Genomic DNA, 14,993 nt, shown 5'->3' on the forward strand with positions numbered 1-14,993 from the left:
TTTTTTAATATTTTTTATTGGATTCTCCTATTTTTAAAAAACACACGTCGAAAATTTCAAGTGATTTGGATTTATAGAAAAAAAATTAAAATTCAAATACGAAATACAATCGTGATCATTGGATCGGTCCAGATTGAATCTGAGTCATTGGGCAGTGATTTCATGCAACGATTGTATAGTAATACGATACAACAACCTTCAAAATTTATGTTAGGGGATTTGCTGGATTCAAATTCTGAAATATATAGTCTTTTCATTCTAATGAACAATCACAAAACAAAGAAAAATTTGAAAACGTAACTTAGAAAGTATTTTTTTTTATCCCAATTAACGTAGGTTGCCTATTTTGATGAGATACTTAAAAGTGTGGTTGCATTATATTATAATACAACTGTTGCATGAAATCATTGCCCATGTATATATATATATATATATATATATATATATATATATATATATATATATATATATATATATATATATATATATATATATATATATATATAAGTATATAATAAGACAACGTACCTTGCTACAAGGCCGTCACAATAAATTTTGACCATTAGATGTGAAATTGGGTGCCTGCAATTATCTTATTGACCAACCTCAAAGTTCAAAAGATTTTTTCTTGAACTTTGTGGCACACCCAGGCTATCAAATTTCACATCGGATAGTTGTAAGTAATTGTAACCTCGTTATTTTTTGTGCCATGTGTTTTTTTTTATTCCATAATTGCCCTCTTTTTCCATCTTCCTCGTTTTTTTATTGCATAATTGCCCACTCTCTCTCCATTTTTTCTCTCTCCCTTTTCCTACAATCTAAGATTCCTAAAATTGATGGGGATGTATCCATTCTCTCTTCCCTTTCCCACAATGTAAGGTTCTTAAATATATTCTCTCTTTCCCTCTTCCTAATACCAAAATCTATTATCCCTCTCCCTCTTCCTGACACCAAAATCTATTCTCTCTCTCCCTCTTCCCAATGCACCAATCTAACGTTCTTAAAATTAAAGCTAATATATCCACTCTCTCTCTCCCTCTTCCCACAATCTAACATTCCTACATCCATTATCTCTCTCTTTCTTCCCAACGCCGATATAAATAGAAAGAGAGATATAATGTTCCTAAAATTGATACTTAGAGATCATGAGAGAATGATACAGAGAGAGGGTTTTTTAAAAAAACATATTAATAAAAAACCCTGCTACATGAAAGGTTATGTAATAATTGTAAAACGTAAATATTAGTACGAATAATTTATTTTTATTACAATGTCACAGTTATAATAAGTTTTTTCTATAAAAGTTTTATTATTTAAAAATGTATTATTTTTCCATGTGTACTTTCTCTCCTCTTCATCTTCATCATTGGATAATAAATATGATATATATTATATTTAAATTATTATTTTATAATAAATAAATTGTAAAATAATGTAATGTAATTATAGTTGTAGTAAATAATAAATTAAAATTTTCTTATTAGAATATTACATTTATAATTTTTCTTGATTCCTTATGGTCTAAGTACGGTTCCTATACACATATATTTCTATAGTAATTATAAAAATAGATATTGATAAAAATAATTTATTTTTTGTTCGAAATTTATAATTATATTATAATTAAAAATATTTTTTGTCCCCAAAAAGTAATTGAAAAAATTAAATAAAGAAAACGCAAAACTTTACTATATGAAAAGAAAAAAAATAGATAATATTAATCCTAAAAATATTTTATTAAAATAATTTTCAATAATAAATATGTTTATGTGATTAATATTAAATATCATGTAAAATACATGCATATTACTAGTATATATATATATATATATATATATATATATATATATATATATATATATATATTAGGTGACGGGTGTTTAGGGGTGTACCGGCCCAATATCGATACCTTCACAATTGGTTTGGTCCCGGCCTATTCGATCAACACTATAGATCACCGTATTTTGAAACACTCGAATTAGAAAAGCAAAAAATTAATATCCTCTATGAAAGTTATACCGACCTAATAAAATAACAAACAAATAGATGTTCGATGTCTTAGTCCTATGAGGGAGGGAGCCCACTGATATTTCGTGAAAGGGGTTTGGAGATATCTTGTAATTACTTCATTTGAATAAGAGTACTTTAAGAACAACACTAAGTAAATTCCTAGACATGTTAGTGAGCCTTATTAACCCAACGTGAAGTTAAGGAGAGGAGAAACCTTTCTCTAGAGAAAGAGATTTCTATCCCAAGAAAGAGATCGTATTTTGGAAGAAGGTGGTTCGTCCATCAAACCCATCAAACCCATCGTAACTACATTATTTGGAGAACAATTGTTTCAAGCAGGTTGGACCACATTTATACACTATGCGGTCTTGAGGTATAAAGCATTCATCTAAAAGATCGATGCAAATAGGTTGTCCATCTAAAAATAATTGAAACTAATGGTCAAATGTTTTCTTAATAGAATTATTATTTTTAGTTTTTAATTTTTTTTTATTTTTTCATATTCATGAACTCCATGTTAAAGATTATATATTCTCTAAAAATTGGGATCGAATTCTATTTCAAAAATAAATTTGATAAGGAGGTCCGCATTTCTACATTTGCGGGCTCGGCCGCATGCTAACCATGTCCTTATTTGAATTTGGTTGTTTGCCTCGCTCCAGCGGATGCATCTTGAAAAGTGTAAGCCACGTAAAAATCTTGTGTTTCGATGCTTTGCTTGTTTTCTTTTGTCTAGCACACCTATAAAGGCAAAGTATTTAATATTTTGTCCGAATGAACAAGACTCCACCGTAGAATCCGCATTCTTGCGAGAAAACTAGTAAGGCGTAAGCTCAACAATATAAAGTATAAAATTGTAGGGTTTTGAGGAATCATAAATCTCAAATATCTGGATCTCACCAAAGATCGTGTACTCAATTGGCCAAATACAAATTAGATGAATACAATTATAAATCGAGTGCGAGAAATAAAGCAAACATAAAAAATCAAACCACAACAACACACAATTTACGTGGTTCATCTCGTAGGGCTACATCCATGGCCTCGTCAACTAGAAATCTACTATCACAATAAAGATTACAGTTTTTTGTTACAAGAGATAATATATATCTTTAAACATCAGTAAAAGACCATCACCGATCTTTCATTCTAAACCCGTTTTCCCGACCGAGCAACATTGTCGATCAACATCATCTTTCCCACCGCAATACCGCTACTGAAAAAATAACCTCGATAACAATATATAGATTTTCTCTCTATAAAAGTGGAAGTTAACCAATCCAAAACTCATGGGAATACCGCCCCTCTCTCAGAGATCATGTCTCTATCTCTTAGAAATACATCTCCATATTGGAGATCCATTCCCATAACTCCCAAAGGGGTGACCTTCAAAAGATAAGCATTATGCTCTCTTTTATTCTCTTATAAAGGCATCACTTTGTTGCTTCTCAAAAAAATCAATTTTTTATTTTTTATAATATCCTAATCTTTTAAAGAAAATACGGGTACAATGATTTAGCTATCACCAAACCGAACAAAATTGAGATTTTTTTACCCCTTAAGGAGGTTACAATCACCTTTAATTATTAAATATTAAAATTGGGTTAATGCTATTGACTAGGCTCAAAAGTTTGAAATATATATATATATATATATATATATATATATATATATATATAATCTTCAAGATACACTCCTCGTAAGATTTTTTGTTCTAACAATTCTAACCATTTTGTAACATACAAATATCAAACAGAGTTGGTCTCGCCGGAATCTTAACGAGTAAAACCAACCATGGAAGCATGGAATCTGAAACTTTTCGATTTCTTTATTCTTTTCGTATTTATTTTAGTTCAATTGGCTTATATCCTAATTAAAGAATCAACACTACGTACTCCAAAAAAAAAAAAAGGAATAGTTACGCTGTGTTTTGTAAACCTGGTGCACCCACCATTTTCTACATGAACACAACCAAATCTTTACACTGTCTCTCTCTTTACTTCTGCAAACCATTATCCTGGTAAGGATATTATTGTTCACTCTAATTTCCCTTGCTTCCTCCTAACCCTAAAACATTATACTTGGGAGGGATTTATTATTATTATTATTAAGTGTTATTTTTTGGTTGGGTAGGTGAGAAGCAGGGCTTGGCGATTGGTGACGCTGCAATGTAACGTCTAGAGCTTCAATTTGATGATTGGTGAGGCTGCAACTTAATGCATAGAGTTTCAATTCAATTTCGGTGAGGCTGTAACATGACGTCTAGAGCTTCAATTCAATTTGATGATCGTTCAATTTGATGATCGGTGAGGCTGCAACGTGACTTCTAGAGTTTCAAATGGATTGTTTACTCGCAAAAACAGCTAAAATATTTACAGTAGTACGCCTGTAATCATCAAGTGTCGGGAGCACCATGAGATGGTCAAGCTCTCCTCCTCACCATACCCCGATGGCGAGTTCGAGTGCGATGACTGTGAAATTCTTTGAATTATGTACTGCCGTTAAAAGTGTTATAAGCATTTCAATTACTCGGATTATACTTAATTATGCATTTATTGAAAGTGAAACTGTTGATGCATTTCTGTTAATAGATCTCATTTTGGAAAATATTGATATCTTTCAAACATGATTATTTTTGGGATTATGATGATCACTTACTGAGTAGCCAAACTCATCAAACTATGGTAAACATTTTTCAGGATAACTGCGGATTCATTTTGAGTGCTAGTCAAGATCAACCTTGAAAGATACTGTTGTTGTGCTAGCTTTCTTTATTTACTTTGTAAGACCTCGCCACTGTAAATTTGTCATATCAATAGATGTATATATGTTTTGTCTGTCACATCTCAGGAATAACAGTATTGTAAATTCTTGGGGTGTGACAATGTATAAGTGGTGGTAGTAAAGTCATCATTTGAAAGACAATTTTTGGTATCAAGTTCTTCGTTCAAAATATGAGATGGATAGATACGAACTGTGGCTTGGAGGCGGTAGAGGGAAGGAGACGTCTCATGCGTGGAGTGCCATTTCAAATTGTAGACCTATGATCTCGGGCTATTTTAGGTAGAATATTGGTTGTGGAAGCTAGGTTTTGTTTTGACGTTACAAGTGGATTGGGGATTTTCCTCTTAAATCTGTTTTCCTAGACCTATTGGGAGTGATATCTAGGCCAAATTTAAAGGTTTGTGAAGTTGTTGAACGTAAAGTCTAGTTGGTTTCATGGAATATCCCTTTTATTTATAGACGTTTGAATAATATGTTGTTGTCTCAATGGTGTGCATTGATGGAGCTCTTGGATAAATTCTATATTTCGCTGGATGCGAAAGATGTGTTGGTATGTGAGATTGAAAGTGATGGTATGTTTTCTGTTAAATCTTGTTATAATATGTTTTTCCATGATCGATAAAGATGGTCTTGGCTTAACATTGTTCAAATTTGGAAATGGCCAATTCTCCAAAAAAGTTTAAGTTTTTATTTGGTTAGCTGCACAGGATAAAGTTTTGATCATTGATACTTTAATTAAAAGGGAAAAGATTTTACCCAATGCTTGTTTGCTATGCAAACAAGACGGTGAATCAAGTGCACATTTATTTATTCACTGCCCTTTTACTTTAAGTATTTGACACTGGCTGATGGGTGTGACAGGAGTCTCAATGGTGCTTCCATAAACCGTGTTTTGGAAGTTAGTCCACTAACTGACAGCTACAGTGAATCATAATAGCCCATAATGAATTTGGGCCTATCCAATGGTCATAATTACATTTTGTATTTTAATTTTAATTTTTTTCTATAATTCTGAATCTTCTTAAACTTTTAGGGTCTATTATTAAAAAAATAAGATAATCAATACAAATATTAAAAAAATTCATAAAAAAATAACTTGATCAAATACCTCTAAAAAATTTAGGGGTATTTTGGTCAATTTATTTTTTGTGAATTATTTTTTAATTTTTTTTATTAGGTGTCTATTCTTCGTAAGATATAAATTGATTAAAATATCTTTGAAAGGTTTTGGGGGTATTTTGGGCGAGTTCGAGTGCGATGACTGTGAGCAGCCGGGGTCGGGCCCCAACTATCACTGTGAGCGTTGTGAGTTTGACCTGCACATCCACTGCACAGCCAGTGCGGCTGCGGCGACCCAACTCGATGATGTGAGTACGATGATAAATGTCGTGTGTCCGGCGAACCATGAGATGGTCTGGCTCCCCTCTTCACCATACCCCAACGACATGTTCAGGTGCGATGGCTGCGGCCAGCCAGGGTCGGGCCCCCTCTACCACTGTGGGGATTGCAACTTTGACCTGCACATGCACTGCACAGCCAGTGCAGCGGCGACCGAACAGGGGGTTGTGGGTGGTGCTGCGGAGGAGAGCCAAATCAAGGATGTGCTGGGAGGCCCCGCTGCTGAGGGGGTTGTGGGCGGCGCTGTGGAGGTGACCCAAATCAAGGATGTGCCTGCCGAGTGGGTTGTGGGGGGCACCGCGGAGACGACCCAAATCGAGGATGTGCCTGCCGAGGGGGTTGTGGGCGGTGCTGCGGAGGCGACCCAGATCAAGGATGTGCAGGGAGTCCCCTTGGCCGAGGAGGTTGTGGGTGGCGCTGCTAACGAATCGGACAGATTAATTAAGAATGATGCTGTTCGAGATGGGACGAAGGGTTGTTGTGTACCGTGCTTCTAATTTCTTTTCTCTTGGTCTAAACGTTGATGGCGCCATGCGTGCAGTGCTTTCTCTCTGGTGTGTTGTGACTGTGGGTGTTCATTTCAGTTTGTTTTGTACTCTGCATGTATTCTTTAACGGCCCCGTGCTGAACACTTTCTCTCTCTTACTTGTGTTCTTGTTTTAAAGTGTTATCCCTGATCAGATTTAACATGATTGAAGTTTCTCTCTCTACTATGGTGTGATGTTACTTCCAGTGCTAATGTCAGTTTGGTTTATTGTGATCTTCATTTATCTGTGCATGGTTCTTTAACGTCCGTGTATTGAATACTTTCTCTCTCTAGGTCTCTCTTTTTACTTGTTTTCTTGTTTTTTTAGGGGTGCCGTTTGCATAGGGCCGATGCTTTAAACAATCAAAGTAGGGCCCTTTTAGTATCTCGATTAAATCTAATTGGATTTAACCTCTCTCTCTTTCTCTTTCTCTTGCTGACCCGGTCGCTGTGTGTTGTTACCGGTGTTCAAACCATGGCTCGGGGGACAGACACAGCCCATGCCTCGACCAAGTCAAAAATGTGTTATAAAGCAACAATAGAAAAATCCAAAAATAAAAAAATCATGTTAAAGTAAAATTAAACAAAACCCATCTAGATGAAAGTAGTAAACAAATAGATTTTGAAAAATCACTTTGTACATAGTATTTAAGAAATAATTCAAAAAAAAGGAAAAAAGTAACAATAAGTTGGGGGATCTTCCCAGTGAGAGAGAGAGATAGCCGTTGCTGCTAACAGAGTGTTGGAGTTTAGAGTGAGAGAGGATCAATGGATAGGGTTAGAGAGAGAGAGTGATGGGCTCTCGCAGAGGTAATGTCTCGTAACGGGATAGGTTAGAGAGAGAGAGAGAGACGAGGGTCACGGGGGCATTTTAAGTGGATTTTATAAAAGATTTTGGGTCATGTGTGCAAACGGAAGCATGAGGAATATTTCTCATATCAATAGGTATGGTTTTATTTTACCATATATTAGGTCTGATAATATTTTACCATGATATTTTATTTGATTATGCATTTGAACAAATCAAACATGTGAAACACAATTTACATATATAAATACTTTCATAAAAATATTTACAATCAAACTAAACATACTTTAAAAGAACTCAAAAGTGTTGGTTCAACAACATATAAAGTATAAAATGAGATAGTTTCCCTTTCAAACAAATAGTTTACAATCACCTTTAATTATTAAATATTAAAATTAATCCTTATTGACTAAGCTCAAAAGTCTGAAAAGAATTTATAATCTTCAAGATACATTCCTTGTTCTAACAATTCTAACCATTTTGTAACATACAAATATAAAAAAAGAGTCGGTCTCGCCGGAATCTTGAGGAGTAAAACCAACCGTGGAAGCATGGAATCTGAAACTTTTCGTGTGTTATCGTACACCCACCAACCTCTGCATAAATACAACCAAACCGTCATTTATTGTTAAGTCTCATTTCCTTTAAAGAGTCTCTTGGAGATGAGAGCGAAGGAGAGTATCATCAGGTGTCCGGGGCACCATGAGATGGTCAGCCTCTCCTCTCCACCATACCCCAATGGCGAGTTCAGGTGCGATGATTGCGGTCAGGTGGGGTCGGGCGCCGTCTACCACTGTGGGCATTGCAACTTTGACCTGCACCTGCACTGCACGGAGAAGGTGAGTCGTTTGCCTGTAATCGTCACGTGTCCGGCACACCATGAGATGGACTGGCTCCCCTCTTCACCATACCCCAGTGGCGAGGTCCGGTGCGATCGCTGCAGTCGGTCGGTGTTGGGCTCCCTCTACCACTGTGGGCGTTGCCACTTCGACCTGCACTTTTACTGCACAGCCAGTGCGGTGTCCCAACTCGATGGTGTGCTGGGAGCCCCTGCTGCCGAGGGGTTTGTGGGCGGTGCTGCAGAGGCGAGCCAAATCAAGGATGTGCCGGGAGGCCCCGCTACTGGCGGGGTTGTGGATTGCGCTGCGGAGGCGACCCCAATCAAGGATGTGCCGGCCGAGGGGGCTGTGAGGGGCGCTGCGGAGGCGACCCAAATCAAGGATGTGCCGGGAGTCCCCTTGGCCGTGGGGCTTGACGATGGTGCTGTTAACGAATCCGGCAAATTAATAGGGAATGATGCCGTTCGAGATGAGAAGAAGGGTTGTTGGGCATCGTGCCTCTCATTCTTCCTCACTTGGTTTAAACGTTGATGGCCGCCATGCTTGCAGTGCTCCCTCTCTCCCTGTTGTGTTGTGACGTTGGGTGTTTTGTACCCTGCGCATGGATTCTTTACCGGCCCTGTGTTGAGTCTTTCTTTTCGTGCTAATTGTTAGAATGGTATTTCTCTATATTTGAGTCTGAAACCTTGAAAGATTATTTCACAGTACTGAAAAGAACTTTATTACATTTGATTAATAAAAAATATACAAGATCCCTATAAATATAAGACCATTGATTAATAAAAAATATACAAGATCCGTATAAATATATGACCATAGAGATAAAGAAAAAATTTATATAAGGTTCAACTTTATATGTAGAACTACCGATGCACCTCAAAAATCCATCGGAAAAGGTAGTTTTAATGTTGAAAAACCCTTTGATTGAGTATCTCGACATCGAGATGTATGACCATGAAATAAAAAGATTTTAAGTCTCGGAAATAGTGCATTTTACAACATATTATCTACACCGTCGATGTTCAAGATTTTTCATATGTTCATAGATCTACTTGATTTTAACCATTTTTTAAATTTAAAATTTTATAATTAGATATAAAAATAGATTTTGAAATAATCCTAAGAACATTTTACATCAAATTATATACCATGATAAAATTTGAAGGTGCACCTTACCTCTACAGCTACAGATGCATCCGTATGCTAACTGCAACCTAAAGATAAATACTAACAATTATAATAGACACCTTATGTGTAGACACAAAATATAGGACCAGTAACAGTTAAAGATAAATACCAACGAACAAACACCACCTAATCTTATCAAGACATATGTGTCATACAGATGCATATCCGTATTGATATGTATGATACATATTCATATCCATACGTTAACACTAATGTCCCCGTTTGGAAAATTGTTTTATGTGGGCTGGACCTCATTTCTACATATGTGGTCTAGAAAGTGTAAAGCATCCGTTTTAAAGATGGATGTAAATGTTCCATCTAAAAACAATAGAAACTAACGGTCCAAATATTTTTTTATTAGAATTGTTATTTCTAGTTTTTAAAATTTATTTATTTTTTCATATTCATGATCTCCACTTAGAGATTACATGTCCTTCAAAATTAAGTCCTAAATTCCATCTCAAAAAATACATTTATTAAGAGGCGCGTATTTCTACATATGCGGGCTTGGGCGCATAGAAACGAGGTCCATGTTGAGTTTCGTTTTTTGTGCTCTTCATTTTTATGTGCATGGTTCTTTAACGTCCCTCTATTGAACACTCTTATCTCTAGGGCTCTAGTTTTCTTGTGTTTTGAGTGTTATGTCGATTAAATCCTTAAACGTCCCTCTATTTAACCTCTCTCTCTCACACACACCCGCCCGCTCCCTGCATTGTGTTTGTTACCGGCAGCGTTTTAAAAAACGCCGAGTCGAACCGGACTCGCCCGGTTCGACTCAGAAATAGTGAAATAGGAACCGGATCGCCCAAAAATCGGAAATCGTCCGGTTCTAGAGAGAACCGGACGATTCTGTACAGTGAATCGCCGATTCACTGTACGGAATCGGCGAGTCCGAACAGTGAATCGGCGATTCCGTACGGATTTTTTTTTTTTTTTTTTTTTTTTTTTTTTTTTTTTTTTTTTTTTTTTTTTTTTTTTTTTTTTTTTTTTTTTGGTAATCCATGATAGATTTTTTTGTAATCCATGATCGAATTTTTTGGTTTTTTGTAACCCATAATAGAATTTTTTGTAATCCATGATCGAAATGTTTGTTTTCTTTTCTTGTAATCCATGATCGATTTTTTTGTTTTTTTTTTTTTTTTTGTAACCCATGATAGAATTTTTTGTAATCCATGATCGAATGTTTTGTAATATATGATCGAAATGTTTGTTTTTTTTTTTGTAATCCATGATCGAAATGTTTGTTTGTTTTTTTTTAATCCATGATTGAATTTTTTGTTTTTTGCTTTTTTTGTAACCCATGATAGAGTTTTTTGTAATCCATGATTGAATTTTTTGTAATCCATGATCGAACTATTTTTTTCTTTTTTTGTAATCCACGATTGAATTTTTTGTTTTTTTTGTTTGTTTTTTTTTGTAATCCATGATCGAATTTTATGTAATCCATGATTGAATTTTTTGAAAATTTGTGATTTTTTTTGTTTAATCCATGATCGAATTTTTTTTTGTAATCCATGATAGAATTTTTTGAAAATTTGTGATTTTTTTTTTAATCCATGATCGATTTTTTTGAAAATTTGTTTTTTTTTTTTTTTTAATCCATATTATTCAAAGAGAAAACGAGCGATGATGATTCTGAGGCCACCCTATCCCAACCATATTATTCACATATCGAGTCCCAACAGCAACAGTGTAGGGATGAGCACGAAATACTGTAAATTAAATGCTGAATGGCGGTTCATGCAGGGAAAGAACATATCAATATTCGCATATTCATTCAAAAACATGAAAATTCTTAATGGAGTACCCTCATTTTTTATTGAATTCCTAAAAACCAATATTTATAATGAATTTTAATAATTTTTTCGGAATTTTTTGAAGCTTTATTCTGACCGATTCACCCGATTCCGATCCGGATCTCCGATTCGCCGATCCGGATCGGTTTTTGAAAAGCCCGATCCGAGTCACCGATCCGATTTTTAAACCATTGGTTACCGGTGCTCAAACCACGGCTTGGGGGACATACTCGGCCCAATGTTAAAGTAAAATTAAACAAAACAAGAGGAAAGCAGTAAAAACAAAGATTTTTAAAAACTCACTTTGTACATAGTATTTTAGAAATAATGCAAAAAGTACATATTATTTTAGAAAGAGTAGTGATCCTATGAGACTCTTCCACATCCATGTGTATAGGATCTCAAAGGATTGCCATTAAATTTGGTACAATCTCTAGAAAAGTCAAGTCCCACACCCATGTTATAATTTTCTAGAGATCTGTACCAAATTTAATAGTGATCCTTTAGGGTTCTACACACATGGGTGTGGGAGGATCTCATATGATCATTACTCTGTTAGAAATAAAGCAAAAAGAACAAAAAATGAAAAAATAAGTACTTATGGCCAAAACACTTTCCGGTCTTTGCCAAATGATATAAAACCTAAAAAACATATTACAAATAAATTTCTTATTTTTGAATTTTTATAAATTTTTATTGGAGCTTTTTACGTACGGATGCTTTTTGTGTCCTTTTATCACCATTTGATGTTATTTTTTTAAAAAAAAATACAAGCACCCTTCCCTACGGTTTTTTTTTTTTTCTTAAGTTGCCCTCCTGTCCAACAATAACTACACAGAGAGGTGATAAACCCCCCATACTCTTCAAATACATCAGGGTTAAATAGAAAAGGGAACGTACTCCTACGGGAGTATAATATAAGTTTACTCCTTCTGTAAAAAAACCTACTTGAGAGGAATTTTTCAATTTAAAATTTTTGGAACCACCTAATTATTATTTTCAAAAGCTAAATTTTGAAATTTAAGTTGTCTAATACTTAGATTTCACCCTCTAAATATTGGACGGTCTCTATTCAATCTCGTGACACTATTTTTTTTCAAGTGTGTAGAAAGCGCAATTAGAAAAGTTTTTTTTATTGAGGTTAATCCATTGGGTTCCTGAAATTAATCTTAGGTGTGGTGTTACATAAGGGAGTAAATAAATAGTATACTCCTGAAGGAGTATAAATTCCTTCAGTAATTAAAAAAAAAACCTTGGCATCCGGTGTCTAAACAAGCGGATCGGTGACCCGAATCGATCACACCCATGCCTGTGTCGGATCGGTGAATCGGTGGATCGGTTTTGAGAATTGGTTGAATCGACAATTTTTGTCCCAATTTTTTTTAAAAAAATCACTATAAATCTCAAAAAATATTGTTCTTTTAGTCCCTAAAAGAACTTAGGAGTGGTGAATCGTGTACTTTTATTACCATGTTTTCCTATCTGAATGTCGGTATAATTGTTAAGTATCATAGAATATTATAATATTGCATCAAAATAGTTTTAAAATTTTAAAAATGCTTCCATATTATAAGATTAGAAAAAATAATTTATCATATAAAGTAATTTATCATATAAAGTGAAATTAATATCACATCAAACATTTATTAATTTTCTTTACTCGTCCAAAATTATCGCAACGTAACAAGCTATGATATCATACATTGAAATTAAAATTATTAATTTATATTTATAATTATTTTACTATAGAAATAAAAGTAAATTTGAAATTTGTCTTATACTCCGAGCAAACCCTAAGAATTATTTTGATAGTATGGCATGTCTTGCTTGAGCAAAAGAGGGAGGGCCGACTTTCTTTCTTCCCTTTGTCCTTCGACTACTTTTTGATGATCTTTAGGAGCCATGGTTAAGAATATCAGCAAATGAATAAGAGGGAGGAGCAAAATATGAATTAGGTAGAAGATAACAAGGTTCAAGGATTTGAAAATCGGACATGGATACCCTTCCAATAGAGGGCAATGGAAGGTTCAAATAAGAGGAGACCGATCTAGGGTATTAAATTAATGAAATTTATATAATGAGACGATTTACTTTTGATACAAGGAGGTCACAATAATCATTTACTGTTAGATTTTAAACCAAGTGATTAACGATGTGCCATCGACTGGTACAAAGTCCATTACATAAGTACATTGACTAGACACAAAGTCCATTACATAATTTCTCGAATGTTGTGATACATTTTCATCTTTTAAATTTTACATTTAATGGCTAAAAGTGATTGTGACCTCTTTGTACAAAGAATAAATGATCTCATTGTATACAATCCATTAAATTAATAGCTACCAAGTCCAGGAGGAGTAGTAGGAGTCGTAGTAGTGGCCCAAAAGATTTTCTACTCCCTTGAGAGTACACTTACTACGATTAGTAGTAGCCCAAAAGATTTTCTACTCCCTTGGGAGTATACTATCTATTTACTCCCTCAGGCTCCCTCGAGAGTATACTATCTACTTATTCCTCACGCAAAGTACATGCTAGGGGTTTTTTTTAGATCTTAAATTTTGGGGATGTCGCAGAAAAGAAATGAAATAAACTCTACGAAAATGATTCTATAGGACCCTGCCATAAATAGTGGTGTGAGACTCTTATAGATTGCCATAGATCTCAAGACTCGTATGTTGAGGTATAATTTAAAATTTCCTTATACTTACTTTCTTTTTCTCTCCCCCTTAAATTTCTCAGAACAAGTATACCGTAGGGCCGTAATTTCTGAATGTAAAAGAAGCATGATCAATACCTTTCATAAAGCAGGGATTCCTACTAATAAGATCATGAATGTCTTTAGAGTGGAATCTGGTGGTAACAACAATCTAGACTTCATGTAATGTGATTTTAGAAACAAACTTATAAAGAGAAGCCTTGATGCTCAATTGCTCTTAAATTATTTGAAGCGCATGCAAAGCGAGAATCCTTGGTTGATGCTCAATTGCTCTTTGGTTGTGCACTTGTTTAGAGATGAAACATAATCAACATTTGTTTGGCTATTTGAGACATGGTTATCAACGATGTATAATAAACATGCAACTACAATAATAATTGACCAAGACAAGACCATGCAAGGAGTTATTGCTCGTGTACTCCCAAAGACTTGCCACAGATTTTGTAAAGGGCACATCTTAAAAAAAGATTAATGAGAAGTTGAATGCCGTTTGTACAAAACATTTTACTTTTTTAAGGGACTTCCTTAACTGCATTAATTAGACCGAAACTATTGAAGAATATGAAAAAATAAGACTGTCAAAGAAGTTACAAAGGATATCAGAACTTTGTAAAAAGGAGTATGCATTGCGCAGCTAAGGTTCAAAAACTGCACTGTCAAACAAGCCTTTGGATTAATAATGAGACGCCTGGTGTGTAGGGAGAGAGGTATTGGATTTGAAACTCTCTTGCAAACCAACCTGATCCACCTGAAGAAAAAAAAAGAAAAAAGAAGAAGTATGCCTAGCTCCTTGGAGAGGTGATATATACCGGATAGTTTTTGTGTTGACTTGATATTGTGAATTGTCTTGATTCATTAGAACCTAGATCCCGAACAAACGCTTGCGGTGAACTTCCTTCTTTATCCTCCCTTGATGTTTTCTTGG

General features: G+C 34.8%; 1 protein-coding gene across 1 annotated transcript; it reads left to right on the forward strand.

Annotated features, from left to right (window-relative positions):
- The first annotated feature begins 3,917 nt into the window (after positions 1-3,917).
- On the forward strand, positions 3,918-9,127 carry LOC18432007 (uncharacterized). The gene is made up of 4 exons (XM_088866290.1): positions 3,918-4,030; positions 4,144-4,316; positions 6,019-6,684; positions 8,160-9,127. Exons 2-4 carry the CDS (start codon positions 4,310-4,312, stop codon positions 8,894-8,896), a joined length of 1,410 nt encoding a protein of 469 aa, XP_088722416.1. The 5' UTR covers positions 3,918-4,030; positions 4,144-4,309; the 3' UTR covers positions 8,897-9,127.
- The last annotated feature ends 5,866 nt before the right edge of the window (positions 9,128-14,993 follow it).

The sequence above is a fragment of the Amborella trichopoda genome, chromosome 5 (assembly GCF_054954075.1).
Source record: "Amborella trichopoda isolate Santa Cruz 75 chromosome 5, AtrichopodaSantaCruz75HAP2 v2.0, whole genome shotgun sequence".
NCBI lineage: Eukaryota > Viridiplantae > Streptophyta > Magnoliopsida > Amborellales > Amborellaceae > Amborella > Amborella trichopoda.